This window comes from Petaurus breviceps, unplaced genomic scaffold (genome assembly GCF_028583685.1).
Source record: "Petaurus breviceps papuanus isolate PSGF00001 unplaced genomic scaffold, PetGlider_PUasm1.0 90879, whole genome shotgun sequence".
Taxonomy (NCBI): domain Eukaryota; kingdom Metazoa; phylum Chordata; class Mammalia; order Diprotodontia; family Petauridae; genus Petaurus; species Petaurus breviceps.
This window is the reverse complement of record NW_027187368.1, coordinates 4131427-4150863: the sequence shown is the minus strand read 5'-3', so window position 1 is coordinate 4150863 and position 19437 is coordinate 4131427. Positions and strand designations below refer to the sequence as shown.

The 19437-nt window shown below is 36.1% G+C and overlaps 1 protein-coding gene across 1 annotated transcript in view; it reads right to left on the bottom strand.

The window, feature by feature from the left end:
- MEGF9 (multiple EGF like domains 9) overlaps positions 1-19437 on the bottom strand; it is a 122212-nt gene that overhangs the window by 42538 nt on the left and 60237 nt on the right. The window contains exon 2 of the mRNA XM_069073809.1: positions 4078-4285. Coding sequence (XP_068929910.1) covers positions 4078-4285 — 208 coding nt within the window. The remainder of the gene's footprint in view (positions 1-4077; positions 4286-19437) is intronic.

Below are 19437 nucleotides of genomic sequence, written 5' to 3'. Positions count from 1 at the left end.
ACAGCCTTTCTGGACTTTTAGCCATGAATAATTTGGGCTTAACCATGAAACCCATTGCTTTTTTCTAACAAAACTCAATGAGGCTCTTTGTTTACTTTAATTGGAGTCTTAAATTACAAGTTGAGTCAGATTTGTCTTGAACTCACAGGATGAGTTCAAATTGGAAGGGACCTTAGAGCACAAAATTGTAAAGCTCAGAAGGAACTTCTAGGTTGCCTACTCCAAGCCACTAATTTTACATAGGTAACAACAGAAAAGAAGAGGTGAAACAATGTATTTGCCTAAAGTTGCAGCTGGGACCAGAAGTCTAATCCCTCACCTTCTAGTCCAATATTCCTTATACTATTACCTGACTTGGGATAGTGCTTACACAATATATTGGATATATTCTCTTTGTCCCAAATGGAATAAAGGAGATTATTTTTGTCTATAGCTTTCAGGGGTTATCTTTTAAAAAACTAAACCTACATATTTGAAATTTCGGTATGTTGTCTAACACGAAAATTGGGTATAGTAAAGATCTGTAAGGAACTTTCTTTTTAAAATGAAAAGAATAAGACAGTATGCCTTTGCATTATTCTCCTAGAATAAAAGAGTGGAACTTGTTAGGATTGGGGAACAACATTCTATAGAAAGCTTACTTAAATGGAAATATTTGTTTTTATTGACTAAGAAATTTTCAATGAATATTGGAGTTGAACTGGACCTGAGATATGATCTGGTCAAAGTTTTTCCTGATTACATGAAATAATTCTGACATTTCTGAAAAATTCATTTAGCCTCTGCTTGAATACTTCAAGTAATAAGGAATTTATTATTTCATCAAAGCAGTCCATTTCACTTTTGGACAGCTCTAATTGTTATGAAATGTATCCTTATAACTTTAACTTCCTCCCATAGGATCCAGTTTTGCCTTTTGAAGGCAAAAAGAACATATTTGATGCCTCTTCTACATAGCAGTCTTTCAGATATTTGAAGTTCCAGTTTCTTCAATTCATCCTTATGGCATTATTTCAAGTTAGCCCTCCTCTAGATTTTAATAACATCTTCAAGGATTATTAAATAAGAACTTAAACAAATAGTCGTTATCTAGTGAGTAAAATGTGATTAAGAATCACAGATAGACATCATCGCTAGATTTCACAGGAAGATGTAATATAAAAGTGGAACATGTGCTTGGTAAGTATTTCATCATCCTCTCAGTCAGCATGTATTTGCGCATGAGTTTATTTAGGAGTCAAAACTTACATATGCCCCAGGATAAACTCACATAATTAAAAGTTTAGCAAAAGATGAGTAATGAGAACACGGGGGCGGAGGGGAGGGGGAAGTGATAACTAACCTTTGGGGTTAATATTGGAGAAGAAGAAAAGTGAGGAGGAGGCAACAGCCTGAAAAAGTACTGAGGAGGAGTATAGGGTTTGTAGGTCTCAATGAGAGCAAATAATTGATTTAGTAAAGGTGAAGCATAGAGAGAAATTGCTCTGTAGAACTTCACCAACAGGGCATTAACGTTTTAATTTTCCCCCATGCCATTTCCTTTTCCAGCTCATTTTACTGATGAGGAACGAACAGAGTTAAATGACTTGCCCAGGAAAACACAGCTAGTATGAGTGTCAGGATGAAATGGAACCTAGCAAGAAGGCCCAGCCTTCTATCCACTGCGCCACCTAGCTGTCTCATTAGGAATATAGTTTAGAATAAGTAACTGTGGGAAAGTCAGTTTACCATTTAAATCAGGAAAAGGCTAAACTATCAAAGAACCAGTTCCTGAAACTCCAACAGCGCATTAACAACATATAACAAAAGCCTCACACACAGCTTGAGTTTTCAAGACAGCAGGTTTCTTTTCAGTGATTTCTTTCAGGGAAGTTCAGAGGAGTCATCACAAAGCCACATGCATGACAAGGGAACTTTCGAAGTTGGGAATTAGTGGCTTAGTTGTCTCTCCCAGAGGAGCTAGTTTGTTCTTTTTTTTTAAGCCATGATGAAGAACAGCAGCAAATAGAAGACTGAGAAAGGAAACAACATATAATAGTTTGATGCCTGTTGCATTATATCTATTATATCCATTTTTGTCAGTTTGTCTTGTGACAAGAGTGTAGTAGAAAGAGCCAAAAGGCAATGAGACAGAAGATCTGCCTTCAGTGGCCACTTGCTGTGTGACAGGGGACTCATTCATTCTGAGTTTCATTTTTATGATCTATAATATGGGGCTAGTAATAGTTATCTCATAGTGCTATTATAAAGATCAAATGAGATTTGTACAGGCAAAGTGCTTTATAAACTTCAATATGCTATATTACATATATGTATGTAAATAGACAGATAGATAAAAATAGATATTTTAAGTTATTTTAAACAAGGACCATCTTAGAATCTCAGAGTTGGAACAGATCTCAAGAGGACACATCTCATCCAAGCCATACCTAAGCAGTGTTCCTCTCTACAACTTTCCCAACAAGGAGTCATCCAGACTCCTGCTTTTCATTTATTAAAAGCTATTAGGAAATTTTTCCTCATATTCAGCCAAAATTTATCTTTTTAAAACTTCCACCCTTTGCTCCTAATTCTGGCCTCCAGAGCTAAGCAGAACAAAAATTCTCTCTCTTTCATATGTTCATATGCTTTTCACACAGCTGAAGAAAAGATTATATTCCCCTCTTGTCTCCTATATCATCTGTTTTCCAACAAAAATAACCCAATGTTTGTTCTATAGCATGATTTCTAGACTAAAATGGGCAATCAAATGGAATGCAAGCTCTTTGAAAGTAATGTCCCACATAGCACCAAGAGCATTATATGTTAAACATCCAGAGAGCCCTAGCACAACAGACCTAATGAAGCATTTCTTTTCCTGCTCCCCTGCACTCCTGATTTCTTGAACCAGAGCCCTTATAAAAGAAGTAGTCATTGCAATGCTGCTCCTTAGGGTTTAGCTACCTTTTGGATGACAACTAGCTTCAACTCTAGCCAGTGACTTTTACATTTTAAAGCAAACACGTAAAATGAAGGACAGACCCTCTATTCCACATACAAAGGTTACACTATTGCCATAATAGTAAAGTTCATTAAAGAAGTGGTAATGGATTTGCCTTAATTTTTTTCAAGTCACAGACTTATGAACCATCACAGCTAAAAGGGAATTCTGGGATCATTTAGTTCGGCTCCTTCATTTTAGCAGACAAGAAGACTAAGGCTCAGAAAGATGAAATGACACTTGCCCAAGGTTTATGTAGCTAGTTATTGGTAAAGCTGATACTAGAACTCAGGTCACCTGACCTCTAGGGCAAGAATTGTACCATGCATTTGGAAAGTGGCTAGCCAGGATTAGAGGTATAGTCTGTGGCTAGGCAGAGGAAATAAAGACCAAATTTACCAATAAACTCACATTTACATAGCATTTTAATGAAGTCTTTTCCTCATAACAACAATGTAGATAAACTAGTGTAAGTACTATTATTGCCATTTTACAGATGAGGAAAGATGGCTCAGAAAGATTAAGTGACTTAATCAGAATAAGTTAAAACCTGAACCTAGGTTTTAACTTCTTTTTATACCTTCAAGTAGAGTGCTCCTTCCACCAAACCATAATGCCTTCCAAAATCTGCATCCTGAATTGATTCACACTGTATTTTAACTAAGAATTGCACTGGAATTATTTTCTGGTTTATCTGTAAATGGAAATTAAATGAGCCAGGTTCTTGTACCAGGTTCTGCAACTTATTTACTCTTTGTCCATGGGCAAAACACTTTAAATGGAGATAATATTTTCATCATCTATCTCATAGGTGTGGTATGAGGATCAAATGAGATAACAAATGCAAAAACATTTTAGTTATGTCAGTCATCATTCTACATTTTGCACTTAAGAAAGGAAAACAGTAACAACAGGGGAAACTTTGACCAAATTAAGTGGATTGTAGATTAAATGGTAAACCTTTATAGCTTTGTCTCATGTTGGATGTAAAGCAGACTTCCTTCTCCCTAAGGCCCATTACAATTGATCTCACTTCTCTGGGAAGTAGAAACTCCTTTCCCCAAAACAGCACCTTCTTCTCCTCTTCATCTGCTTACCTGCTACAAGTTGAGTCAATGGCTCCATGGGGGTTGCAGTCACAAGAGAGACAGAGTCCTTGGACATTGGTGCTGGTTGGATAAAAGCCCTCTTTGCAGGAGTCACAGTGAAGCCCTTTGTAGCCTGGATGACATTCACACTGCCCCGTGGTTTGGTTGCATCGATTCCCATCCAGGCTTCCAACTATACTGCAGTTACACATGTGTTCTGCAATGAAAGAAGATTTTTCATCAACCAAGCATCGTGCTTTTCATAGACAGACAGACAGATAGATGATAGATAGATAGATAGATAGATAGATAGATAGATAGATAGATTTTTCATCAACCAAGCATCATGCTTTTCATAGACAGACAGACAGATAGATGATAGACAGACAGACAGACAGATAGATAGATAGATAGATAAACAGACATATCTGTCTATATGGTCCCAAATTTTTTTTAAATATGAGGTTTCATAACAGGCTTATAAGAAGAGAGGAAATTAATTTAACTTCTCTTTCCTCTTCAAGAAACAACTTCTCAACATTCATCTTCTGGCCCCTGTGTCTGTACTTTTTGTTTCTTTGGAACTGAAGTATCAAAGAAGACAGGGACTCTCTGTTATAGGCAGTTTCTGGTATGATATGAGTGACAAACACAAGTTTATTCAATGACTCTAGTGTATAGTTGCATAAGCATTCACAGATGGATAATTATAGTAAGCTGTAGCAGGACACAGAAGATAACAAGATGGTCATATTTACATTGTATTCTATGGTTTACAGAGTACTTTGCCCACAACTCCTCTGTGATGTAGGTGATAAAAGTAGTCTCATCTTTATTTTACAGATAAGGAAAATGATATTTAGAGAGAAAAACTTAAGTGCCCCAATGACTTGCCATCTAGTTGGTAAATGATACATCTGGCACTCATACTCAAGTCTTCTGATTCCCAGTCCAATGTTGTTTTATGATATACCATATCAATTTTTACAAAATATTTCCACAGTGAGAGTCAGAAGATGCAGCTATTAAATTTCTAGTAAATGGCTTAACATGTTCTGCCCACAACAAGAAATACAAAAGGTAATTTAGTATTTAATGATTAGTATACCATGGGTTCTTAACTAAAGTCATCTATTGTCTCATCCTAGAGTGAAAATGACCCTAGCTTCTCAAAGGCTAGGCCTTTGCAGATTCTGGCAGTTCCAACCATAATGGAAAGGCTTCATGAATGAATCCAGTAATGAACTACTATTCTGTCCCTCAAGTACCAGTTTAGCCAAGATCAAATATATTCATTACCAGTTTGGCCACAAGGTAATGAATCTTTTTTATTTCTTTTTGGCCACAGCATTTTTATAGATATCAATTAAGTATCCAAACATAAAATGACAGATCCTTGAAGTATATCACAAGCAATAAATATCTACTAAAGTATACAGGTTCCTCTTGAATAATATTTTAAAATTATTCATCCTAATCTGAGACTGTGGCATTTCCCATATAAAACAACTGTTGGAAAGCAAGCCTTTTATTTGGAAGCATCTTAACTCAAACATTTGTATGGCTGAAAACATTTCCACTTTGAAAATACCCATTCTTTCAGTAGAATGCACATGGCAGGGAGAGGGAAGGACAGGAAAGCCCGATAGTCAGGATTCTTTGGGGCTTTTTTTTGCAAATAAATCCATCCTTTGTGCCAAAAGCCTTCCCGAGGGTCATTAATACTATTAGGCGCCCATAAGTGTTTTAACAGGTTTATTGCTAAAAATCAAGTGTGGACAGGATTCAGCCAAACAGACAGAAGCAGTGTGAACTGAAAAATACACAAAGGTTTAAAGCTCATCATATACTTAGGAGTTGAAAATTTTGGATTTTGGATGCACTGTCACTGAATAGTTGTGAATAAACTTCCATGAACCTTAGTTTCCTCATCTGAAAAATAATATTTATACTGCCAAAAGCTTTACACTTCTATGTGATATAAAGTGGAGGTTATTTCAAGCCTGTGTCTAAGATAGACCACCAACTTCCTTCCCACAATGAGGATTATTATGACTGTTATTACAATATCTATGTATGACATTTCTTTGACAGGGTTCCTTTTTTTTTCTTACCCTTTTTGAATATGTGGTTTTCTAGGCAAAACCATATTTATTGGCATGAAAATCTGCCAAAGGTAGTTTTGTGGCAACACTCTCACTCCAAAGAATGAAAACGGATCTGAGAAGTACATTTTTATTTCTTCTGGAAATTGGCAGAAGCATACCATACATTCAAGTTGCTTTTGCTTGACCAATTTTACCACACATTAAATTAACCAAACTAGACTGGTTATGGGTAAGCCTATCTCAAGTGACAAAGACCAACAGACCCTATAATCAGTGTGGAGTATTTTATTCCATTATTCCACCAATGATGCACTTCCATCCGGGAAACTGAATCATTGTCCCAAGTGGGTAAGATAAGATTAGTGACTATTCTCCCCCACCCACCCCACCAAAAATAAAATAAGATAAAAATAAGAGAGCCTAGGTGCTACAGAAGGGAGGGAAAGTAACAACAGAAACCACCCAATTGCTCAACAACAAGAACAATAACAAAATACCCATCACCCAAAGCTAATGAATAAACTTTCAGTGGTAACTAAATATTGTAGCTATTTAATGATCTGTCTGTACAAACAGTACCGTCTCTTTATTGCCCTCTAAACATGTCAACAATTTTGTAGATGGGATTATTGGGAAATTGAATTAGGTGTCCTTTAAGGTCCTCTTCAACTAATATTTGGTATTTTAAAATTCTGTGTTCTAATGTCCATTTCAGTTCAATCATTCTATGATGTTATATCACTTTGTTCACAGTCACAGACTCAAGAGTAGAAAGTGGACAATTATTTTAAATCATTCATAATTTATAGATGCCAAGATTTTCTTTAACTGCTTAGTGTTTTTGTTTCCACAGATAAGCATTTTTTCTTCAACTATAATGGGCAACTGTTTTAAAGATAGTAAAGTTCAAGACTAAAACCTACTAATATATTTTGCCTTTTAATAGGTCAGGATAGGCCATCAAGCAAGACTTTTTCTTTATAACTCTGACATAGCCTGAAAAATGAGGGTTATAGTAGGGAAAAGAAAACACAAATAAGAACAGTCATCTTAGACTTGATAAAAAAAAGCTTGACATATCAAATTTATCTGTACTTCTTTCAGTATAAGAATTACCACTTAGAAGACCATGAGGAAAAAGGGGTGATGATGTCTATTGTTTTACATTCAAATGATCATATTGCAAGAGAAGCATAACATCATAAATCTTCTTCCTGCTTTCCACATAGACAAGCATTTACTCAAAGTCGAGTTGCTTCTAGCAGCTTTTAGCAACTTAAAGAGCCCTAATTTGACATGTGTGCAGGAGAAAAGATCTGGTGAAAAGTTACTATTGATAGGATACAGACAAACTGCTTCACTTATTTTGGGCTATGCCAGAAAACCCAACTGTACTGAGAACAAGAGAATGGGGCTAATTCTGAAATCTAGCCTACCATGAAAAGTTAAAAACTCCAGAGTAACTAATGCAAATGTAATTTCAACAGAGGATTCAGAAACTGCAGTAACAATATGTACCATACACTGAGTGATCAGGGATAAATTCATTCTGTTAATTACTATGATAGTTTTGGACAAGTACTGGGATAAAGAATTAGTTCTGTGTCCTACAAAAATTCAAAACGGGCATCAATTTAAGTGAGAAGTAAAGGAATGACTATCACACCAAGCTCCATATTCACACACACACGCACACACACAACCTGTTCTACAAATCAGAAGATAGAATGATGAAAAGAGTACAGCTTTAATAATAAGGTTCAAACCTTGACTATGATGTTTATCAGCTGTCTGATTAGATGACCTGTGTGATCCTTTACTATTTTGAAACTATGTTTTCTCATCTATAAAATAGGCATAACTATAACTGTTCTATCTACCTCATAATATGAGCACGAGAAAAGTGAACTGAACATCTTTAAGCGCTGTGAAAATAGTTGATCATGGGGCGGCTAGGTGGCACAGTGAATACAGCACTGGCCCTGGAGTCAGGAGGACCTGAATTCAAATCTCCATCAGACACTTAACACTTACTAGCTGTGTGACCTTGGGCAAGTCACTCAACCCCAACTGCCCTGCCTTCCCCACTCCAGAAAGCAAAAAAAAAAAAAAAAGAAAAAGAAAAAAAAATAGTTGATCATAAGAGGCTGCGGTTTCAGAGAAGGTTAAAAAAAAAAAGTCAACTGTTGACATTTGTCTGCCTTAGGGAGAAATAAGGTTATGGGAAGATACTTAGGAAGGAAAGGTAGACTAATCTGGGAGAAGGAAAAAGATGTGCAAGGGTACTCAAAGGCAAAGATCTCTAGTCTCTGTTTCAAAATGCCCCAAAACAAATATAACCACGGCCCAATTCTATTGGTGACCTCAATATGGGTGGAATGCACCTTGTTAATTACCTAAGCCAAACTAGTGTTAGGTAAATTAATACAAAGCACTGTGGCAGAATTGATATTTATTAGATTCCAAATGGAGCCAGATATTGTGGGATTTTAGAAAAGGATGAGACCATCTAATCTACTCTGCTTAGTTTCTTTATTAGGAAACCAAGGCCAAGGGGAGATAAATGACTCATTCAAGAGAAGAACACAGGTCTGATTCAGCTTTCTTTCTTTTACAGCCATAGCCTTGGTGCTCCTTAAGTATCTAATGGAATTTAAGTGCTAACCTTTAACCCGTATTTTCTCTATGTACTTTTGAACTTGGGATTCAGAAAAACTGGTGGTAAAACAGAAAGAGGACTCGATTAGGAGGCAAGAGACCTGGATTTTAATCCTACTTCAATAAGTTAATCAATTATGTGAATTTAGGCAAATCACTTCACCTGTCTAGTCAAATCAAATCAACAAGCATTTAAGTGTTTACCATGTGCTAAGCACTGTACTAAGTGTTGCAGATATGATCACAAGTAAAAAGAAAGGCAGTCCCTGCTCACAAAGGGTTCACATCCTAATGGGGAAGGACAATACATAAAGGGAGTTAAAAAGCAGGGGTGGGATTAGGTGGGGAAGGTAGCTGTGTAGAGGGATGGCAGAAAAGACTGAAGAATGAAGGATGACTGGTCCCAAAAATGGGGTTACATGAAGAATTCACCAAAGGAAAAAGGTGGCTACAAGGGCAGATGCAGCAAAGGATGGAGAATGTTTAGCTATCATTTTCCTCATTTGTCACATGAGGGAGTTAAATGAGATCATCTCTGCTATCCCTCCTAGCTTTCACATTACATGGTTCTAGTCCTGTCACTCTTATCAGACAAGGCTAGTCAGTTAGCAAGAATCTATTAAGAGCTTAATGTGTGCCACAAATTATGCTAAATTCTAGGAAAAAAGAAAAACAGAAAGAGTTCCTGACCTCAAGAAGTTACTATTATAAAGGTCGAAACAAACATGAAAATAACTAGATACATACAAGATATAGACAGAATAGATGGGAGGTAATCTGAGAAGGGAAGGTACTAGCAGCTGGGGAGACCAGAAAGGCCTCCTACAGAGGGAGGATCTGAGCAGAGTCTTGAAGGAAGGCAGTGAAATAAATAGGTGGAAGTGAAGGAAAAGAACATTCTAAAGTGGGGACAGCCTGTACAAAGGCATGAAAATGGGAGATAGAGTGCCAGGTAATTTAAATTAGTACAAGTAGGCCAGAATAACTAGATTGTAGAGTACCTGGAGAAGAGTAAAATGTAAGAGGACTACAAATATTTTAAAAGGCCGGTTATTGAGTTATATAGCCAGACCATTACTATTTGATCCTGGAGATAATAGGGAGCCACCGGAGTTCAGTGAAAAGGGGGGATAACATGGTCAGACTTATACTTCAGAAAAGTGACTTTGTTACAGAAAGTCATTTTGTATGTTACTGTGTTCAATAAGTGATAGAATTAAAGAATTCTTTAAAAATAAGTCCTCTGATGATCATTGCCATATGAGGAAAAAACTTCTGACAAAATACAATACCCATTCCTACTAAAAACTCTAGAAAGCAAAGGAATAAATGGAGCTTTCCTTAAAATGATAAGTAATATCTATCTAAAACCAAAAGCAAGTATTATCTACAATGGAAATAAGCTAGAAGCCTTCCCAATAACATCAGGGATCTTTGATCAATGACTAAATTATATTTTAATAAATTATAAAGGAATTAACAATGACCATTATCACCATTATTATTCAATATTAGCTATAGCAATAAGAGAAGAAAAAGAAATAAAAAGAATTATAATAGGTAATGAGGAAATGAAACTATAAATCTTTGCAGATGATATGATGGTATACTTAAAGAATACCAAAGAATCAACTAAAATACTAGTTTAAATAATTAGCAACTCTAGCAAAGTTGCAGGATACAAAATAAACCTACATAAATCATCAGCAATGTCTAGCAACAAGAGGCAAAAAGAGAAATTTCATTTAAAATAATTGTATACAATATAAAATACTTGAGATTCTACCTTCCAAGACAAACCCAGGAACTATATGAACACAATTATGAAACACTTTTGACACAAATAAAATCAGATCTAAACAACTGGAAAAATATTGATTTCTCATGGACAGGCCGAGCCAATATAATAAAAATGACAATTCTATCTAAATTAACCTACTTATTCAGTGTCATACCAAATTACCAAAAATTATTGTATAGAGCTAGAAAAAGTAATAAAATTTATCTGGAAGAACAAAAGGTCAAGACTGTCAAGGGAATTAATGAAAAAAAATATGAAGGAAAGTGACCTTAATTCTATCAGATCTCAACATGTATGACAAAGCAGTAATCATTAAAACAACTTGGTACTGGTTAAAAAATAGAGTGGTGGATCAGTGGAATAGATTAGGTACATGATACACAGCAGTAAATGACCACAGTAATCTTGTATTTGGTAAATGCAAAGATCCAGGGAAAAGCTTACTATTTAACAAAAACTGCTGGGAAAACTGAAAAGTAGTTTGGCAAAAACAAATGTTGACCAACAGCTCATACCATATACCAAGATAAGGTCAAAATAGGTATATGATTTAGATATAAAGAGCAATGTCATAAACAAATTAGGTAAGCATGGAGTAGTTTGCCTGTCAGATCTATGGACAAGTAAAGAATTTATGACCAAAAAAGAGTTAGAGAGCATTACAGGATATAAAATGAATAATTTTTATTACATTAATTTTTTTTCCACAAACAAACCAATGCAGCCAAAATTAGAAGGAAAGCAGAAAACTGGAGGGGAGTTTATAGCATATTTTTCTGACAAAGCCCTCATCTCTCAGAGACATAGAGGACTGAGTCAAATTTATGATAATATAAGTACTTCTCCAATTGATAAATGGTCAAAGGATATAAACAGGCAGCTTTCAGATGAAAAAATCAGTTATCTATAGTCATATAAATATGTAGTCATATAAAATTTACCTACATAAATATCTATACTCACATAAAATGCTCTAAATCACTATTCAGATCAGAGAAATGGAAATTAAAACAACTCTGAACTATCATCTCATACCTATGAGATTGTCTAATGTGACAGAAAAGGAAAATGACAGATGCTGGAAGGGATATGGGAAAGCGCACTGTTTGTGAAGTTGTAAACTGATCCAAACATTCTGGAGAACAATATGCCCAAAGGGTTGTAAAACTGCATATCCAACAATATCACTTTTAGGTCTATATTCCAAAGATATTTTTTTTTAAAGGAAAAGGAACTATATATACACAAATATTTAAAGCAGTTCTTTTGTGGTGGCAAATAATTGGAAATTGACAAGATGCCCATCAATCAGGGGGATGGACGAACAAGTTGTAGTATATGACTGTTATGGAATTTTATTGTGCTAAAAGAAACTATGGTCAGGATGCTTTCGGAAAAACCTGGAAAGACTTAGATGAACTGATGCAAAGTGGAGTGAGTAGAACCAGGAGAACATCATACACAGTAATAGCAATTTGTACAATGATCAACTGTGAACAACAACTATTCTCAGCAATTCAAAGATCCAAGACAATTCTGAGAGACCTATGATGAAAAACTATATCCATCTCCAGAGAAAGAACTGATGTAATCTGAATAAAGATCAAAGCATACTACTTTTTTAACTTTATTTTTCTTGAGGCTTGTTGATCTGTTTTTTTTTCCATAACAACTAATATGGAAATATATTTTGCGTGACTGCACATATATAACCTTTATCAAATTGCCTGCCTTCTTAATGAGAGTGAAAGAAAATTTCTTTTTTTCCTTTTTTTAGTTATTTATTTTAATTCTGATTTACATCATTCATTTCTGCCAGATTTTGAGTTACAAATTTTCTCCCCATTTTTCCCCTACCCACAGCCCCAAAATAGCAGTCCCACAGGACCTCCTCCAATCTGCTCTCTCCCATATCTTCTCCCATACCCCTTTCAACTTTTCCAGTAGGGCATGGTGGATCCCTAGGCCCAAGTGCCTGTATATCTTATTTCCCAATTACATGTAAAATAGTATTAATAACAGTATATATATATATATATATATATATATATATATTTAAACATTTGATTTTAAATCTTTGAATTTCAGATTCATTCCCTTCCTCCCTTGTCACTCACCATTAATGGGAAGATAAGCAGTTCAGTATAGGTTGTACATGTGTGGCTAATGCAAAACAATAACATAGTAGATATATTGTAAAAGACTGACTATATTTCCTTCCCTCCTATCCCACCTCCCACTTGTTCTATTCTCTACTTTGATCTCGTCCCTTTTCAAAAGTGGGTGCTTCCAATTTCCCTCCCTGCCCAGCCTGACCTCCCTTCCATCATCCCCCATCTCATGCCCTTCACCCCCTACTCTCCTGGAGGGTGAGATATCCTATTTAGTGTGTATTTCATTCCCTCCTCAAGCCAAATTCAATGGGAATAAGGTTGACCCATTCCCTTTTGCCTTCCTATTCTTTCCCCCCTCGTTGTAACCATTTTCCCTTGCCTCTTCTATATGAGAGTTTACCCCATTCTGTCTCTCCCCATCTCCTCTCATTATATTCCTCTCTCACCTCTTAATTTCACCTTTTAAGTATCATCCCTTCCTATTAAATTGGTCCTGTGCCCTCTATCTATGTATACCTATAAACACATATACACACATTCACATATGTATTCATATGCCCATATACCCTCATATATAGACATACATATTTCTATTCCCTTCAACTATTTTCATATTGAGAAAACTTTCATCAGTTACAATTATTGTTTTTCCATGTAGGAATGTTAATAGTTCAACTTTGATATGTTCCTTATGATTTCTTTTCCCTGTTTACCTTCCCATGCTTCTCTTGCTTCTTGTATCTGAATGTCAAATTTTCTATTCAACTCTGGTTTTTTTCAGCAAGAATGCTTGAAAGTCCTCTATTTCACTGAATGACCATATTTTCCCCTGAAACATGATACTCAGTTTTTTTGGGTAGGTGATTCTTTGTTTTAATCCCAGCTGCTTTGACCTCCGGTATATCACGTTCCAAGCCCTTCGATCCCTCAGTGTAGAAGCTGCCAGATCCTGGGTTATCCTGGTTGTGTTTGCACAATATTCAAATTGTTTCTTTCTGGCTGCTTGTAATATTCTCTCCTTGATCTGGGAATTCTGGAACCTGGCTGTAATACTCCCAGGAGTTTTCTTTTTGGGATCTTTTTCAGCAGGTGATGGGTGGATTCTTTCAACCTCTATTTTGCTCTCTGGTTCTAAAACATCAGGGCAGTTTTCTTTGAGAACTTCCTGGAGGATGATTTCTAGGTTCTTACTTTGATCATGGCTTTCAGGTAGTCCAATAATTTTTAAATGATCTCTCCTGGATCTATTTTCCAGGTCAGTAGTTTTTCCCATGAGATATTTCACATTGGCTTCTATTCTTTCATTTGTTTGGATCTGTTTAACAGCATCTTGATTTCTCATAAAGTCATTAGCTTCCATTTGCTCCAATCTAATTCTGAAACAATGATTCTCCTCAGTGAGCTTTTGAGATTCTTTTTCTATCTGGCAAATTTGGCTTTTTAAGGCATTCTGGAAGAAAATTTCAAACTCAAAACTGTAAAAAATGAAGTTTAAAAATATTTTCAGGGCAGCTAGGTGGTGCAGTGAATACAGCACCAGCCTTGGAGTCAGGAAGACCTGAGTTCAAAACCAACCTCAGACACTTAACACAAAAACTAGCTGTGTGACCTTGGGCAAGTCACTTAATCCCAACTGCCCTCCAAAAAGCAAAAAAACAAACAAACAAAAATTTTTTCACATGAAATTGGAAAAAGAACATTAAAAATTTAAGGAAAAAAATAATTTTCCTGATTATATTGGTTAGTAAATAAGCATATATTAAGCATTAGCCACATGGGAGGAATTAGCAAGGAAGCCAGTGTCACTAGATCACAGAGTATATAGAGAAGAGTAAAGTGTAAAAAGACTGGAAAGGTGGGATGATGCCAAGTTATGAAATGTTTTAAAAGCCAAACAGGATTTTATATTTGATCCAGGAGGTAACAAGAGAACCATTGAAGTTTGAAAAGGGAGGTGGTATGGTCATTCACTTTAGGAAGATCACTTTGACAGCTGAATGAAGAATGGACTAGAATGGGGAGAGATTTGGGGCAAAGAGACTAAGCACAAGCCTATTGTGATTGCCCAGGCATGAGGGGATAAGGAGCCAGCACTAGAGTGATGACAGTGCCAGAGAAGAGGAGATTCATACAAGAGATGTTAAGAAGAAAGAATTGATAAGATTTGAAAACTAATTGGTTGGTTACAGAGAATGAAGGGATGAGGATGAAACCTAGGTTGCAAGTGTGGGTGAAAGAGAGGATGGTGGTGCTCTTGGAAGTAATAGGAAGTTAGAAGATGAGTTCAGTTTTGGACATATTGAGTTTAAGATGTCATCCAATGTGAATAACTCCCTAGGAGAAAAAATCCTACTGAGACAGATCAGCAACTGCTGGTCTGTAACATATACTTAGAGATTTGCCTAGATGCACTGAGTTTAAGTGACTAGCCCATGTTGATATATCTAATACATGTCAGAGTCAAAACTTAAACCCGTCTTCCTGACACGAAGGGCAGAGCCACTATACACTCCAGAGACCCTTCAGTAGAGGAATTAAACCATTCTGCTTTGGAATTCTTTCTTTGTAATTATGCTGTCTTCATCAGTGAGAGTCTATTATATCTAGTGGGACCAAGATCTAATTATTTTTCACTTCAACCATCTCACCATTCATATTTACCTATCTCCCTTTTATATTAGCAACAAAAATAAAATCAGTACAACTATTGCTTTAAGAAAGCATGTGTTTAATACACTACCCTATGGCATAATCCACCATTGTGACTATCAAGACCAAAACACCATTTCCTGGCCAACTCTCTCCATTATGTGTTATCTTCTATAAGAATGTATGTCCCTTTAAAGAAGAGATGTGTGTATTTGCATCCCCAACACTTAGCACAGTGCCTGGCATATATTGTTTATTAAATTCTTTTAAATTCAGCCATTCACTCATGTGATAAAGCAATCATGTAAAAGGCATGAAAGTCAGTAATAGAGAGCTGAGTCAATACATTAGCATCCCTTAAATACTGAGTAGATCAGATATGAGAAAATATGGACAAGAAATGAACAAGATGAGTGTACATGGAAGAAGTGAGAAATTGTGAAGGGAATGCCCATAATAATTGTATGGTACACTTAAAAGTTTACAATATATTTCACATACATTATTTCATTTGATTCTCATAATCATATCATTCAGGTAGTACAACTAGTATTTTTTGTAGATGGAGGAAACTTATGGTCAGAGAAATATAGTCAAATTTGACTATGGTCACATAATTATTAAGTAGCAGTGTAAAATGCAAACCCAGCTCTTCTGACTTCAAACTTGTATGTGCTTTGCAATATCCCATGTTACTTCTACTTGATTTGGTAGATATGCTGGGATGACCTAGTTCAATTTTCCCCTAATTATGTATTAAATATGGCAATAATGCAGTGCCCTTACTTTAGACCTTATAATGTGTGATAGAAGAAAGTAAACTTTAATCTGACTGAAGAGAGAGAAGGACCAACAATAATGATTTTTAATCTGGCCAATTCTTATACACCAGAGAAGCACAAAGATGACTGTGGCATGACCGATGGCATGTCACCAATGTGCAACTAAGGAGAGGAACAAGATAGGAAAGAGAGAATGCCTGAAAGCTAATCACACTATCCAGAATGAAACACTGAAAAGCTCATTTGCTTGCCTGGCAGAAAAAGCAACACACTCTCCATCACTCAAGTCATACTTTTTCTTCCAAGGCCCAATAAATCTTGGGGAATCCTATAGAGCAATGAACAGAGTAAAGAGTAAACACAAAGGCTTAGAGAGGAGCATCATCAAACATAGAGAAAGGAATCCTTGGCAACCTACTCATTTAGCCTATGAATGGTAGTATAGAATTCTAGTCTGAGTCAAGGAGATGAAGGAAAATCTAAAAGCTCTCATTAAATTGCATGAAGAATTGAACACAGAGATATGTGCATATCAGCAAAAAAAAAAAAAAAAGGAGGGGGGGAGAGGAAATACTGAGGAACAAATTCATAAGGTTGTTTTTTTTCCCTAGGACATTTTGGTGGGAAAAGAATAATCTTGCATTATGAAATTTTATTTAGAATGGTGAGTAAAATGTTTCAAGTACTTTTATAATGGTTATTGGCCTTTACTTTGCATTTATTTAAATATTTATTAACCACCTATTACATGCAATTTGCGAAGCATCATGGCAAGCTGGTTAACCTGGGAGGAAGACCTGGGTTCAAGTCCTGCCTCTGATGCATACTAAATGCATAACCATAATTAACCAAATCACTTAACCTTTCTCTAAGCCACTCTCTGGGACTTTAAATTGAAGAACAGTTGCAGATCTGAATTGGCAGGGGTTAGTTCCCCAACGGTAGCTCCCTGCATAGGTGAAATCATAGGTTGAGCTTTATATAAACTGTTGATCATACATTAGCATGTTTAACTTCTGCAACTTCAAACATTCATGAGATTTTATCAGTAACTTAACTTCCATTTTCACAATGGCAATCATGCACATTCACAGCTATGCATAGTAAAGAGAAAAATGAGAGATGCAATGTGCACAAGTTTGTGGAGGGGCTGGCATCCAACTAGACATCTGACTGGTCTTGTTCACCGTAGCTGTAAAAAGCGCCCTGTGCACTTGTTGCATTTTTCATTGCTTGCCTTTAAAACTCAAGTTCTGATGCCCCCCAAATATGGTGCAAATCCTTTGGGCTCTAGGTTCAGCATGCAAAGTCAGTGATGCAGCTTAGTGAGAAAATAAAGATGCTAGATAAACTGCATGCCAGAATGTCTACAACTGCTGTTGGCTATGAGTTTGGTGTTAATAAATCAATGATTTGCTCATCCACAAAAAGGAGGTAAGTATTCACATGTTCATGAAACTTCTCTAGAAAGTGCTAAAGTAACCCCTCAAGAGTACAATGAGAGAATAATTCCCTCACATAGCCACCTGACATGTTGGAAGGTAAGATTCAGGTTTTTAAAAAGTCTTAGTTTTAAGAATTTTATTGCTGTATAGTATTTATGGCACTGTAGATTTTTTTTTTATTATTTTTGGAGGGCAATTGGGGTTAAGTGATTTGCCCAAGGTCACATGGCTGCTTTTTGTGTTAAGTGTCTGAGGCCGGATTTGAACTCAGGTCCTCCTGACTCCAGGGCCAGTGCTCTATTCACTGCACCACCTAGCCGCCTCCACTACTGTAGATTTAATGAGTTATGAAAAGTGAATATTGTCTGAAATAAATTTTTTTATATTCAGCTGTTAGCACAAAAGGTCACAGAATTCTAGAAAATTACTAGTGAGGAAAAATGTTTTGCATGTTACCAATTTTATTTTGTGTACTACATTTTGTGGGTTATTTCATGGTACTATGTTAGAAAAAGTGCATATTATCAGAACTAATTTTTTTTAATTAATTTATTTCTGTTATGGAGGTACAGGGAGGTAGGGCAGTTGGGGTTAAGTGACTTGCCCAAGGTCACATGGCTATTTTTTTTGTTAAGTGTCTGAGGCCGAATTTGAACTCTGGTCCTCCTTACTCCAGGCTAGGTGATTAATGGTTTTTATAAGAATTCTATGCAGAAGTGTATTTTCAAGAATCCCTAGCAAAAGATTACAGTTTTTGCTGGTTGTGGGAACCTAACTTCCCATTTATAGGTTCAATGTATCAACATATATTTTTGACTTTTGCACCATTTTCTAGGAATGTTACCCTCACAAAAGCTGAGGATTGACTATATGTATGTATGTATATGTATATGAATACATACATACACACACATATTACTAGGCACTGGTAAAGAGGTAAAGATGAGATAACCCATAATTCCCTGCCCTGAAGAAGCTTACAATCTATTGGAGGTAAGACAAATATACAGATAACGACCATAAAAGTTAAAATATAAATACATAGTGTAGGTACAAAGAGTGATGTGAGATATTCCAGGAAGAAGATACCAATCCTTTAGCTGGAGGGAAAGGGAGTGAAGAGAAACAGGTAAGGCTTCATTAAGTGGCTGGCTCCTTTGCTAGGCCCTGGAGGAAAAGAAAGATCATAACAGATAGACATGTGAGAGATCATTTCAAGGATAGGTAACAGCATTCAAAAAGGCATGTTGGAAGGATGAGATCAGAGAGAGAAGTTTGGTATAGTCACTATGTTACAGTAGAGATAGCACAAGATTTGGTGTAACAGAGAGCTAGGTTTGAATTCTAGTTCTATTTTCTACTTTGAGAAAGTCACTTCCTCTTTTGGGGTCTCAGTTTCCTGTAAACTGATGAAAGTAGAGAGGTTAGGAGGATGGGCATAGACAGAGTTAAAATAGATGAGCTCTAAGGCTTCTTCAGACTCTAAATCTGATGACCCTATAATCTTGTGAGCAATTCTATTTAGCTAGATATTGAAGGCGAATATTATAAGATAAATCTGGAAAGGCAGACTGGAACTTCCCATAAAGATTTCCTAAATGAATCCCAGGAGGCAAAGTTTTAAACCACTATACTATCATCTGTCCCACAAGAGCAGTCACCATCTGACTTAAACCCTAACATTCAGAATCAATGAATCTCCCCCAAAGTCCCAACTTAGCTTTAGAAAGCTAGATCCCATGATCTATAGGCCCTAAACCAATTGAACAATAACATAATGATTACAGGGCCACCAGCCACAGGAGTGTCTGG